The sequence below is a fragment of the Cyprinodon tularosa genome, unplaced genomic scaffold (genome assembly GCF_016077235.1).
Source record: "Cyprinodon tularosa strain WSP-4 unplaced genomic scaffold, ASM1607723v1 ctg199, whole genome shotgun sequence".
NCBI lineage: Eukaryota > Metazoa > Chordata > Actinopteri > Cyprinodontiformes > Cyprinodontidae > Cyprinodon > Cyprinodon tularosa.
In genome coordinates this window covers 953862-968255 of record NW_024038729.1, presented here as the reverse complement: position 1 = coordinate 968255, position 14394 = coordinate 953862, and the positions used below count along the sequence as shown (strand labels likewise).

General features: G+C 37.5%; 1 protein-coding gene across 2 annotated transcripts; it reads left to right on the top strand.

The window, feature by feature from the left end:
* On the top strand, positions 1-9254 carry spast (spastin). 2 transcript variants are annotated; one of them, XM_038284151.1, is made up of 16 exons: positions 1-348; positions 426-509; positions 582-665; positions 1778-1929; positions 3336-3469; positions 3541-3634; positions 3721-3795; positions 3914-3985; positions 4064-4139; positions 4221-4312; positions 4427-4506; positions 7144-7186; positions 7284-7363; positions 7442-7512; positions 8780-8820; positions 8909-9254. In XM_038284151.1, the coding sequence occupies exons 1-16, from the start codon at positions 231-233 to the stop codon at positions 9032-9034; spliced, it is 1422 nt and encodes a 473-aa protein (XP_038140079.1). In that variant the 5' UTR covers positions 1-230; the 3' UTR covers positions 9035-9254. The 2 variants fall into 2 exon arrangements, with proteins under 2 accessions (XP_038140079.1, XP_038140078.1); XM_038284150.1 differs by having other exon boundaries at positions 2-348; positions 579-665.
* Positions 9255-14394: the final 5140 nt, after the last annotated feature.

Here is a 14394-nt window from a genome sequence, read left to right as displayed (position 1 = left end):
TATAGAAGAAGAAGAAGAATACCAACAATACCACACAAGAAGAAGATATATGAAAACACACGAAGCTAATCCCGCATCTGCTGCATAAATATTCAATAACGTTCGAGACACGCAGCTTATAATATTAATCAAAGTACTTCTTTAATAAGCGTTTGTGTGTCGATGCCGTGACATTTGTTTTCACGACGAGCAAACTGAGCCAGGAGGAATGAGAAAGTAACGCTGGAGTAATGTCTGCCAAAACAAATGCACTTAAGAGCAAGGATAGCGGTGAACTCATTAAAAACCACCACAAGCAGGCGTTCGAGTATATATCGAAGGCCCTAAAGATCGATGAGGATGATGCAGGTGTGTTTATTTGTTTTACAAAACTGGCTAACTGACAGGTCGTGTCGTGACGGCTAATCTGTGTCTTATCTCGCCAGGAGAAAAGAAGGAAGCTGTTCAGTGGTACAAGAAGGGAATAGCTGAGCTGCAGAGAGGAATTGCGGTGGAGATCACGGGGACAGGTAAGGATCTGATCTCTGTGATCAACTGCAGGGCAATTTGGCTTCGCTTTACATTTTATGTTTTATCAGCAGGAGATCACTATGACCGAGCGAAGAGATTACGAGATAAAATGGAAGCCAACCTCACCATGGCTAAAGACAGGCTTGCTTTGTTAGGTAGGTGGGGGTTTTACCCATCAAACATCCAGAAGGGTTGTATACTTTGCTCATTACCACGAGTTTTCCTTGGATGTCATGTGATGAGGCAACACAAAATAGAGCATCATGTCCCACTTTAAGGATTTTTCAGTAACATTTGTTAAAGTAAAACTGAAAAGTGTGGCATGCATGTGTGTTTGGCTCCCTTTCTGTTTTGTAGATGTTGCTGCTGTCATCGTAGCTACACACACGCAAAAAAAACCTCCACCCAACACTCAACTCTTTTGCATCCATTATTCTGGGATTTTCATTTATTTAGTTCCATTCCCCATCCAGCTTGATGCTGCTACCACTATGTTCATAGCAGGGGTGGTTTTCTAGATGTGTGATGCTCTATGCATCAATTAGGTCACTTTTGAAGGCAAGTGGGTGGACTGGATTTTATTTAAGGGTATTACATCTAAGGAGATTCATTACAAATGTACACCACACTTCTGATTTTATTAGTAAATCATTTTTAACTTTACCAGTATGCTCTAGTTCGAAAGTCTTCAACAGGGGATCCGCGACCCCTAGGGGGTCCACAGAGGTACTGTATGGGGGTCGCAAAAGTTTTGGTTGATTAGACATTTTTTTAAAATTCCCTCCTGCAATTTTTTTCACTAATTGAAATGTGGTTAAATTCACATTAACATAAATTCCACACACTGTAGTAAACAGATAAATGGAGGCAGAAGATGTCTTTCAGTCATCAATGCAAACATTCAGCGACACACAGGAGCTCTTTCAAGCTGGGCACCGTTTCATTCACAACACCTGTCCCATCAACCAGGAATCAGAATCAGAAATACTCCCATTACATTACTCCATCTGTAATAGAGTGACTATAGGACCAGTTTGATATAACACAATTTCATACAATATATATAATTAGGAGGTCCCCACTCCTTCTCACAATGAATTTGGGGGTCATAGGCCTGGAAAATGTTGAACCCCTGCTCTTATTTATTTTGGTCTATAATTCAGAATATCATTAGAAGTTATAACTAAACTTAGAAAAAACTTCAAGGGGATTTTAAACCGTGATTACAAGTACTGTGTATTTACTTTGCCCTGTTGCTCCTCCACAGAGGCCACACTGGAATCGAAGAGCAAAACTCCTCTTGGTTCGAACTCAAATCTGGCCAATCCACAGCCAAAGTCTAAAACACAGCCTCCTGGGTCCTCCACCACCAGGCCTTCTGCTTCTGCCAGACCCCCAACAAGACCCACTGAACAAAAGGTGTTTCTGTCCTGTATTTATATTGACATCTAGATTATTTTAGTCTCACTTTCAGAAATAAAACAAACACATATTTTAATGCACACAAAAAGTCTGTTAGAGAGTGAAAATAAGTGTTGATTCATTTGGAAAGTGTCCTGTTACACTTTAAACTGCCGTAAAGCTTGAGTTTTATTTTATTTTATTTTTTTTTTACTGTAAACGAAAATGATAAAGATAAAAGGGGGCACTAAAGAGAGGGGTTAAAGCTTTACTATGACAGGTATAGTGGAGGATCTTCGCGAATTTTTGAAAAGCCCTCTCCGTTTGAAACAAAAAAGAAAATGCACGTGCACAGCTCTGTACCCGCTCCCGAGAGGGAACGCCTATTATGAGCGTGCACAAGCCCATTTCTCCTCGTGCACGCTATGTTTAAAAGTTGCTGTTTGCTTCGCTCATACAGGCTTACTTTCCAAAAGAACATTTGCTATTTTTTTGATGACCCATCCAGAGAAAGAAAATCCTCCACAATACCTTTAAAAATGATGAAATTACAAGAAATGTAAAAGAAATGTATTTTACTCTAGTTGAATAATTTTTGCCAGGGTAAAAACAAAAAACTAAGCCTCTTACTGGAGTCAGATTAGTTACAATAAACTTGTGAAAGCGGAGAATCCTTTTGCAGAATTTAAAGGAATTATCACCCAGAAATCAGATTTTCCTTTGTGTTGGAGACTGTGTAACAATGATAGACCAACCATAGGAAACGAATAATATCGCTAATGGTACTTCCACATGAATGCACATATATTCACATATATTGTGAGAGAAAAAAAGAGAAGGTCAGAATAAGCTATTTTTTAAATTTATTATTATTATTTTCTCCTAAAATAATTAAACATGAATTGAAATGCAATTTCAGAAGGATTGCATAAATAAAATACCAGCTTATGACTCATTTAATCAGTAGAAGCATTAGAAAAGGACAAATTAAGCTACTGTGAAGCATTTTCGGCCAGTCATATTCAGTGATGAACCTGAGCTGCTTTGTCCTTGTGAAAACTTAAATAAGAGGAGGGATTCTTAAGAGTTACCATAGAGAGATTTCTATTGAAGGTGTAGATTACGTTATTTTTCTAAAAGCTAATGTGATGATATAAGTGCAGAATTAAGGATATTGATTTAATGATAACTTGTCCTCTTAAGAAAACAGACATTACAGATATTTTCTGGATGCTCTGCAGAGCTGCTTCTCAATCAGGAGTGAAGAGAATAGTTTCATGACATTTTCTTTGCTAAAAAACACAGCCTCTTTTTGGTCTTCGTCTACACTTTGTTTGTTTCTTCTGCTGCCCTTTGAGAAGGCAAGCATCTGTGCCTAAAGTAAATCATATGTAATGCTTTTTGTAAACTTTCTTCCCATTCAGGCGACCCCTCGGATGGGGAGAGATCAGAATGGAAAGCCTCCTGCTGTGAAACGGCCTCCAAAGAAAGATATGAAAAACTTCAAGAATGTAGACAGTAAACTGGCCAACTTAATTCTGAATGAAATAGTTGACAGGTATGTTATATAATCTGCAATATATGAGGTTTAAAAAAAAGAGCCAGATTAGAAGTTTATGTTCTCTGCAGGGGAGCTTCTGTATCCTTTGAAGATATCGCCGGACAGGATTTGGCGAAGCAAGCACTCCAAGAAATTGTCATCCTTCCCTCTTTAAGACCCGAGGTTAATATTTTAAATTGCTTTCTTTCTGTTTACTGTTTTTATGCTTTTTCAGTTAAACGTCTAACAAGTCTTCATTCGCTGTTTAGCTGTTTACTGGACTGAGGGCGCCTGCACGTGGTTTGCTTTTATTTGGCCCACCTGGAAATGGGAAAACCATGCTGGTATAATCCAATAACATGAAAACAACCTGAAATTATGACAATTATTATTTTTTTTTTTTTCAGACACAGTATTTTACCTTCATGTCTATCTGAGTTACATTTTTTCTTCCAATTCTAGGCCAAAGCAGTCGCTGCAGAGTCTAATGCCACATTCTTTAACATTAGTGCTGCTAGTCTGACTTCTAAATGGGTAAGAAGGATGTTTTCTTGCTGCAATAAATATCCGTCCTACTCTTCTTCTCAACCCTTCACCCTGTTTCCATTGAAGGTGGGAGAAGGTGAGAAGCTAGTCAGAGCCTTATTTGCTGTTGCAAGAGAACTGGAGCCTTCCGTCATCTTTATTGGTCTGTATTACTCTCTAACGCTTTGCCTTCCAGTCATTGGCCAGAAAGAGGTTTTATCTCTGCTTTCTGTTTTCCTCTCAGATGAGGTGGACAGCTTGCTCTGTGAGAGGAGGGAGGGGGAACATGATGCCTCCCGTCGTTTAAAAACAGAGTTTCTCATCGAGTTTGACGGGGTGAGAATGAGAGCATGCTCAGAAATTTGATCTGGGATTGTTACCAGAGCGTCTCCGTTCTGTCACACGTGGGAACTTGGGTGTCGTTTTCACAACAGCACCTCTGGATTACAGGTGCAGTCAGGCGGAGATGAGAGGGTTCTTGTGATGGGAGCAACTAACAGACCTCAGGAGCTTGATGAAGCAGCCTTAAGGTACACAAGCTCTTCATGAGTGCTGCACCATGATGTAAAGATGCATCAGTCAGAGGATTTGTGGCCAATTTTAAATGACTGGCTGTGTAAAACTCTGATCTAATGATTCTGTATCTCTTTAAGAACCATAAACGATAAATTATTTTTATCTTAATAGTAAAAGAATGAAGTCTATAATAAAACTAGGATTTGATCATATAATAGGGATGCAATAAATTTGAGAGATGAAAACAAATAATCAGCTTGCAATTGACTAATAGTTTATTAGATTAAAATGTGTTCCATCCAATTAACTGACGTCCCATTTTAAGACAAATCTTATTTTAGTATTGTAGTATGGTTGCAATCCACAAGAGGGCGCCACTTTTCATCCTTAAAGGAATAGTACACCCAAAACATGATTAGCCTTCATACTTTTTTGATATCTCAAATGCATCTGGAGATCTGGGAGGCTTCTTGCTGTCTGCTGACATTCAAATAATGGAGGTCTATGGTGACCGAGACAGAAAGGTCAATAAAAGTCCACAAAAAACGTGTCAATATTCCTCCATACTGCTCGTCCAATGTATTCCAAGTGTCCTGAGTGGGTAGCATCCAGAATTTACTCGAAACGAAGTCATTTAGAATGTTTTTAGAGCATAAACAGTAGTGTATAGGATTTCCTGAAAGCGCGCTCACGACGCTACGGAAGCCGGCGGACCAAACCAGATGAAAGTGCGCATTCAGAGTCTGCTCTGCCAATAATGCAAGCGTAGAAGAAGAAATGTGCTGTTTACCTGTGCAAAGAAAGAAACAACGAAAGAAAAATGTCTGAGGACTTCAGTGTTGAGGAAGAGCATGAGTTCTTTGCCGAGCTGAATGCGCTGGTTTGGTCTGCCGGCTTCCGTAGCGTCGTGAGCGCGCATGTGCGCGCTTTCAGGAAATCCTATACACTACTGTTTATGCTCTAAAAACATTCTAAATGACTTCGTTTCGAGTAAATTCTGGATGCTACCGACTCAGGACACTTGGAATACATTGGACGAGCAGTATGGAGGAATATTGACACGTTTTTTGTGGACTTTTATGGACCTTTCTGTCTCGGTCACCATAGACCTCCATTATTTGAATGTCAGCAGACAGCAAGAAGCCTCCCAGATCTCCAGATGCATTTGAGATATCAAAAAAGTACTCCAGAGTGTTGTTTAGCATGGGGGTGAGTAGAAAATGAAGGCTAATCATGTTTTGGGTGTACTATTCCTTTAAGTGGAGCCAGACCAAGGCTCGATCCAAATGCCTCTTATTGGTAAAGACTTCAGCCCGGGTGTATGGAAGAAAAACAGTCTCATTGGAATCTGCCTTTTTTTAACACCGAATTTTAAACATGAATTTTTTTAGACATTGAATTCCCTCTACGCAATTTTTATCTGGTAAAAATTCACCAGAAAAAAAATTCAGCTGCAAAAAAATTCAGCTACAAAAATTCAGCTCCAAAATATTCAGCTCCCAAAAATTCAGCTCCAAAAAATTCAGCTCCCAAAAATTCAGCTGCAAAAAATTCAGCCGCAAAAAAATTAGCTGCAAAAAATTCAGCTGCAAAAAAATTCAGCCGCAAAAGTGTTGACCTTCTGGTGAACTCAAGCCAAAGCAATCTACACTCAATAGAGTCGAGGAGCTTCTAGCCAATGAAATTAGCTCATTTGGTCACGCGACACAACGGCTGCGCTCAGCGGAATTGTTGCAGGTGATTTTTTTGCAGCTGAATTTTTACCAGATAACAATTGCATGTAAGGAATTAAATGTCTAAAAAAATTCCGTGTTTAAAATTCGGATTTAAAAACATTCAGTGTTAAAAATTTGTGTTAATTTAGTGTTTAAAAAAACGCAGATTCCAATGAGACTGTTTTTCTTCCATACCGGTGGAAGTGCGTCCGCTGCCGCCTTAATCAGTGCTGATCAAAACAATATTACAAAATCTATAGTGTTGTACAATATTCATTTAAAATAGTTAATAGCAGCTGTGTCTTAATATCTGAAAGAAGTAAAGCTCCGATTTTTGGGAAAAGATTATTAATCATGTATTCTAAACATACTCTGGAGCCTTTTAGTCCCGTCATATTTAGATGACGTTGAACTGAGCAGCTGGTGTTACTGAGCTCTACATTTAAACTGAATGTTATCATTTCAAAATAGAATGAATTTCTTCCTGTTATTTTAAGCGTAGGATTATTTGTATTATTACCATAAAAAGCAAGGACTTCTTTGATAGCCCCTATAGACCCTTACTGACAAGATTTTCTAATCTAGCATGTTTTGTGATAAAACATACTAAACTATCCCAAAAGATTAAATGGAAACTTTGCTCAAATATCAGTATGAACTCTGACCCCCTCTTGTGGCAGAATGGAAGAACAGTGGAGTTGTGTCTGTTGAAAGTTATTTCCTTTCTTAAAATGTCCAAAAAAATGTCTTTCCTCTAACTTTGTTTTTAAAGACCTAGCTAATTTAATCTTTCCAACTTCGTAACAAACCCAACTCTGAATAGGGTCTTTGTAATCATCAATGTGCCGCAGTGCTGGTCTATAATGTGTGCATTGTTAATTACTCTAGCTTTGTTATATTTATAATTAAAGCTTTTTTTTGTATTTTATCTTGCAGGCGCTTTGCAAAAAGGGTTTATGTGTCGTTGCCTGATGAAAAGGTATCAACCATCCATAAGTGTGCCATGCTTGCTTTCACTGTGACTAATGGGAACAATTTTATGTATTTTTTGACTCTGCTTTCCATGCTTCCTTTAGACACGATGCACCTTGCTTAAAAACCTTCTAGGAAAACATGGGAATCCGCTAAACGATAGGGAACTTTCCCAGCTTGGAAAGTGAGTGCTACACACTGTTAATAATGTGTGATTTTGTTGATTGCTTTGGCATTAATTCCCAGCAATGTTATCTGACAGAGTGACAGCAGGATATTCAGGAAGCGACCTGACATCATTAGCCAAAGACGCAGCACTTGGACCCATTAGAGGTAGGATGCATCTGTCCTACTGGTCAAATACAGTCGGGGGGAAGAATACAAGTTTTTTTTTGTCATGTTTGTTGTATTTGCCAGTAGTTTACATTTCACACAAGAAAACATTGTTTTCCATGACAGTATTTTAGAGCTCTCTTCACAATATCTGGCTTTTCTGGTAAAAATCTCTGAGAAGACTTATTATGAAACTGAGATAGTTTTGAATACAGATGTGGCATATCTGTGTCTTCCCTTAATATGTAAAGGTATGCTGTGATTCACCTGTAAGGCGGGTACACACGCGATGTTGTGTTTGATTGAGAGGAGAAAAAAACACTCAGACCTTTAAAGAACACCCGTTTGGTAATGCTTCTGAAGCTGGATGCTTCTCCCCTGCTTTATAGGTTGCTGTCTGTCTCCTGGCAGGGTTGCAAGCTTTCAGGGTGAATCTTGAGTTAATGACCGAGTCTGAAGGGCTTAGACAATTTTTCATAGCGCTTTTCTTACATGTATGAGCAAATAAGCAGGTATTAGTGTTAAAAAAAAAACACTGTTACGCTCCTTAAAATTAAATATATCAGCGTGGGCGTGCAGGTGGCGCAGTGGTTAGTTTGCACAACCCATGTAGGGAGGCCTTAGTCCTTGACATGGCCGACCCAGGGTTCGAATCCGGCCTGTGGTCCTTTGCTGCATGTCTCTCCCTCTCTCTCATAACCCCTTTCCTGTCTGCCTACTGTCAGAAAAACGAGCCACTAGTGCCATAAAAAAAAAAAAAAAAAACATATATCAGCCTGAATTGAGTGTAACTTTGGCAACTTTAGTGTAGCCATCGGTTGTCCTGAAAAGCTCTGGACAGACAAGCCGATAAGCTCATTTTTATGAACCTATTGGCTTTCATTTTCAGCATAATAGTGACAAAATTGAGAGTGGAATTCCGCTACCCTGATTGTTTAATTTAATTAAAACTTCAGGGCAGCAGAATGTAGTTTACCGGCGTCAGTGTGTCAATCTGTGTTTGAATGACTAAACGTAGTGTGAAACTTTCTGGGGTCTGCACAATTGATAAAGCAATGGCCATTTCCCATTTTACAATAAAACAAATTGAAATGGTGTCGGAACTGTTAGGGGTAACAAAAAATGTTGCAGCTATTTTTCAGATTGAGATTATGCTTCTATGGAAAAAAAAATACTGGTGATTGCTTTTTGCACATCCTTTTCCAGTGATTGCATTCATTTTTTTTTATCTCAGGATAGAGCATTCATGTTAATTTTTTCCTCTTAGAGTTGGGACCTGAACACGTCCGCAACATGTCTGCTAGTGAGGTGAGATAACAGATAAATACCCACAAAACTACTCTTTTTAGTGTGTGCTTTTACAAGCCAGTAATGAAGTCTTTCTGTTTGTTCACAGATGCGCAACATCAAGATGAAAGACTTTGAAGAATCGCTGAAGCGCATCAAGCCCTCTGTTAGTCCAGCAACCTTGAATATGTACAGCAAGTGGAACAAAGATTATGGCGACACATCGGCTTTTTGAACCCGATGAAACAACAGTTGTCTCCTTCCATGTTTGCATGGATAAAAATGGTGGGGCGCTCTGTTGGAGCATTATGGGATGACTTCCTGTTCTGTGGAAATGCTTTCCTAATACCGTTCTTAAAAAGTGTATTTAGTTACACTCCTTATGCACTGTTTGATAAAAATTGTTATTTATAATATTAAGTAGAGTTTGAAATGATGACTCTCATCCCTGGGGGGAAAAAAAACATCCTATTTTTTAGATGCAATAGATTTACAGAAATGTTGATGGTTTTGATCACTAAGTGCTGTAAGTATTAATGAATGAGAATAATTGGGAGAACTGCCAAAGTGCTTGTTTTTGCTTATGAATTCAGACACTTTTCCTTTTATGCATAGTTTATAGGTATAGATACTTCTGTTTCATGTACAAGTAGGACCTAATGAACTGTTTCTCCTTTCAGTAGCTGATTAAATCCACTCAATGTAAAATTCTCCATCTGTCAATAAACATTCATTAAACCTTCATTGTCTCCTAATTAAATTTACAGGTTAATCAATAGTTTAAGTATTGGAAAAGATACAGAATACATTTTCAGCCTTGCTTCCTTTTGTCCATTTCTTTCAGTCTAACCAGCTATCAATCATGGTGTCTCAGAAATTATTGATCAATCATCAGTCATTCACCTAATTCCTGTATCCATCGATTTATTTGTTTGTCCATCCATTCATTCAGGCACTAGACATTCAACAACCAAAGCATCCATCTAGCCATCTATATTTCTCCATCCATCCTTTGGTGATAAAATCCATTCATCCACCATGTTATTTGTTATTTTTTAGTCAGTTGCTTCTGCAAAGTTAATTGATTTTGTTTTGTATTATTTGTTAATGAAATCGTCATGCCCGTGTTGATCTGTGTGTGGAATTTTAATATTTATGCTAGAAATGTGGCTCTTTATTGATATTTCACATGCATATGTTGAATAGTTTTATAAAAACATAAAATACAGGCCAAACTAGCAGCTAAACTTAGGCTGAAGACCATGTGTTTGTCTTAGTGGTCATTGCACGGTATAAATAATTCTGCCCTAAAATATAAGGCAGTGACACCCAGAAAAGTTTAACACTGAACAAAATGACCAGGGAAATTTTCTTAACACGTGTCAATATATACCCCTCAGTAAACAAAGCAGTGTTTTAATGACCTTCCCTGCAAAACTCATGTATAGTAATATTTACTATACACTTATTGTACATTTTATTTACTGCTAAAATTTTAACATCTAATTAAAACCTTTTCCTTCCCACTTTCACAGTACATCAGGGAAGGAGTTACAGCGAGGATAAGTATCCGAACACCCTGTTATTTTGCAAGTACTCCAACTTAGAAATCATGGAGGGGTCTAAAATAGTCATCGTAGGTGCATGCCTACTGTGAGAAATATAATCTCAAACAAAAATTCAGAAATCACAATATATGATTTTTTAAAACTATGTATTTTTATGATACAGCTGCAAATAAATATTTAAACACCTGTCTATCAGCTAGAATTCTGACCCTCAAAGACCTGTTGATCTGCCTTTAAAATGTCCAACTCCGCTCCATTTATTATCTTAAATTAAATGCACCTGTTTGAGGTCGTTGGCTGCATAGAGACACCTTCAACGGGGGTCTACGGAGGTACTGCATGGGGTTCGCTAAAGTTTTGGTTGATTAAACTTTTTATATATATATATATATATATATATATATATATATATATATATATATATATATATATATATATATATATATATATTCTCCCCTGCATTTTTTTCAACTAATTGAAATGTGTTTAAACACACATTAACAGGAATTTAGCACACTGTAGTAAATAGATAAATTGAGACAGAAATACTTTGATAATCCCAGGGCGAAATGACCCTCGTTACATGACATCATCAGTAATAGAGCGACTATAGGACCAGTTTGATATAACACAATTTCATACAATATATATAATTAGGGGGTCCCCGCTTCTTCTCACCATCAGTTAACCTCTAAAACGTTGAAGACCCCTGCACTAAGATGTCATGGATTGAAATCATGCATGGCACAGAAGGTTCCTCTGCTTATAACAGCACATGTCAAGGCCCGTCTTAATTTTGCCAGTGATCGTTTGGATGATCCAGAGGAGTGACGAGAGAAAGTCATGTGGTCGGATGACAACAAAATAGAACATTTTGTTCATGATTTCACTTACAATGTTTGGAGGAAGAAGAATGATGAGTACCATCCCAAGAACACCATCCCTACTGTGAAGCATGGGGGTGGTAGCATCGTGCTTTGGGGCTGTGTTTCTTCACATGAGACAATGCGACAGCACTGTATTAAGGAGATGATGACCAGGGCCATGTATTGTAAAAATTTTGGGGAACAACCTCCTTCCCTCAGTCAAAGCATGGAAGATGGGTCGAGTCTTCCAACATAATATGACCCCAAGCACACTGCCATGATAACCAAGGAGTATCTCTGGTTCAAATACTAATACCTACAGCTGTATCATACAAATAAATAGTAAAAAAAAAATCATATGTTAATTTAGTATTTATGTCAACATTATGTCCCTCACAGTGGACATGCAGCTACGATGACATTTTTAGACCCCTCCATGATTTCTAAGTGGGAGAACTTGCAGGGAGTTCAAATAGGTATTTTCTTCAATGTATGTTTCTTGGAGGTAGATGGTGCTGCAGCTCTTCTTTTATCTATTAAGTCACTTCTCTCTAAGCCTATAACCTGTCTATTAGTTGTGTCTGATAGTTAAGATTTACTCAAGTTAATTAAAGATTTTAGCTTATCTATTATTTTTAACTGAAAAACTCAGTTGTGCTTTTCTTTCATGACCTTTTACTGCAGGTGCTCCTGTAACCTTGAATAATCCAGCTGTAAAACTACCCATCATCAAATGTTGGAATTTTAAGCTAATTACCCCAACAGCTTGCGATCAGACTTCTTAAACTTTTAATTATTAAGTCACATAACAACACGCTTATGTGTATTTGGGATCTGTTGTGAAAGACCCTTACTAGAAAGTGTGTGGTTGTAAAATTAGAAGAAAATAAAACTTGATCGACATATTCTTTATTAAAATGTGTGGCATTAATGTCTAAAACTCCATTTACAGTGGTATCCTTAAATACAATCCATTGCACATGCCTTAAGAAATCATCTAACTAGTTAACCTGTGAGGAATTTAATCTCAATATTAATCCTGTTGTTCTGAGAATTCTTTAGAGTTTTGTTGGGGTTAAAGCAGACTGTTCTTTCTTTTCTTCACAGATCACTCTATAAACAATCAGCTAAAAATCAAAAGAGCATGGCTTTATAGTCGCTGTACATTATGTTTTATGGGTTAAATAAATCAAAAGAGAGAAATTTAAAGTTCACTATAGAAGTGAGTTATTTGGTTGGATTTCTTCTCATTAATAAAGGATATTCTGGTACAGATGGATTGACAAACTGTCAGATTATACTGCAATCAACTACCTTTGTGCTCTATCCAGTTTGGTATTTTTTTTAAGTGAGATTGTGTTTGCTTTTTATGATGAATAATGTTTAAATGACTTAGAAGTTATTTTCATATTTAGATGATGCAGGGTATCAGCTGTTGGGAAATCCCACCTTGTCAAAGCAACTTACAGTACCAGTATGTTGATGCATCTCAGACTGTGCATCTGTACAGAAGGGTTGAAGGCTGAGGAAGGCAACTAGATTTGGACTCTACCTGAGTCCAACCGTGTTTGCTGCAGCTTGCCTCTGTGTCAGATGAGTAATTCAGCTTAGAGCAGAGTGAGCTGCATTCATGTATATGAAGTCTTTGCTTGATCCACCTTTGTGCCCCTACTGTACTTGTGTTGGAAACCTTAATTTTCCTAACAGCAGAGGTGAATAATAGCTGGGAGTCCTGTCTGTTTTTGTTTACTTTAAAACTTGCACTATTGAATGTTGAAAGGTGCATTTAGCTCCGCACTAAAAGGCTGTGTACTTTTAGCTTGAATATGTGTACCGTTTCATCCCTAAAGCAAGGATTTCGTAAGAAGAATAAGAAAAAAATGGCAAAAAGTGCAACGCTGGTGGAACCATTTTCCAAAAGCTGTAATAGACAAAGTTAAAGCAGGTAAAGGAAATAGATTTCTCACATTTCAGATTTCTATTTAACATTTTGAAAAGTAACCCTCATTTTCATTCTGCTTCAGAATTTCTTTAGATACCCTTAATTATTTTGAACTCTGAAATATTTTTTTTTACATAAAATACTTAAAAATCTTGTTAGAACAGAAGAAACAAATAAATAGTAAATAATAGTGATGTAAAATTCAAGGTACTGGAAATCTTTGGGTTCATTTAGAGATTCTTGATATCCCTGCTAACTTCCCTTTAATTTTCCGTCTCTTATAAAGTCCAGTGACAGCATCATAGCATGCTACGATTCTCTGCAAGGGAAACCCTTTCCTCAAACTCATGGAGTTTGTTGATCTTTTAAATGAGATAGACCTGAAAAATGCTCCTCTCAGTGGCGTAACCACACCTCCTCTTTCTCCCTCAGGGGACAGATATTGGATAGTGCTTTTTTTCTTCTTTCTAGCATGTCATGACTGAAGAGCTTCTTTCATAACAGGAATGAAGACTTTTGGGTTATGGTGTAGTCATAACCTTTTTTCTGTTTACTTTCCTCTGAGAGCTTAACAAGACACTTCATGGATTTTTACAAGATCGGTGGATGTTACAATTCACAGCCTATAAAGTCGGTTACCAGTTGGGTTTTCACTTATTCTTCAGATCTGAAGGTTTTTCTTACACTGGCAGAGTGATCTGCAATCTGTAGAATCCAAAGACCACTTTTTGGCCAAAGTCCAGCTACATAAAACTTCATTGGAACTGCATATGACTTTTTTTATATTTCATTTTTTAAAGGAAACTCTTAATAAATAAAATTCTAAAAAATCTACTACACAAGTTGGTGTCAATTTAGAAAGAAAAACATTCTATTAACTATTTTAGATTGTAAAAAAGAGAGAGATACACATTTTGGACAAATTAAGAGGATGGATATATTTTAGTTTTTTTTGTTTTTTTAAAATCCCCATCAATTTATCTGTTGCTTAACTAGAGAGCCCCTTCAATGAAAAACTACCACATTCTAGGTGCAAAAACAACAGACTTATTCTCCAAGCAGCTATTAGCCTTTAAAATCATCCCTGCCTTGAATTAGGGCGACAGTGGTGTTGGATGTGGGAGTTTGCCCTCAAATCGTAGGATTGACGGTTCAAGCCCCAGCTCTGACTTTCAGTGTCGTTGTGTCCTTGGGCAAGACACTTCACCTGCATTGTCTA

Excerpts from the sequence above, each read along its gene's own strand:
- spast (XM_038284150.1), top strand. The coding sequence starts at position 231 with ATGTCTGCCAAAACAAATGCACTTAAGAGCAAGGATAGCGGTGAACTC. Across the intron at positions 349-425 it reads GATCGATGAGGATGATGCAG|GAGAAAAGAAGGAAGCTGTT; the intron begins GTGTGTTTATTT and ends TTATCTCGCCAG. Across the intron at positions 4,507-7,143 it reads CTTGATGAAGCAGCCTTAAG|GCGCTTTGCAAAAAGGGTTT; the intron begins GTACACAAGCTC and ends TTTATCTTGCAG.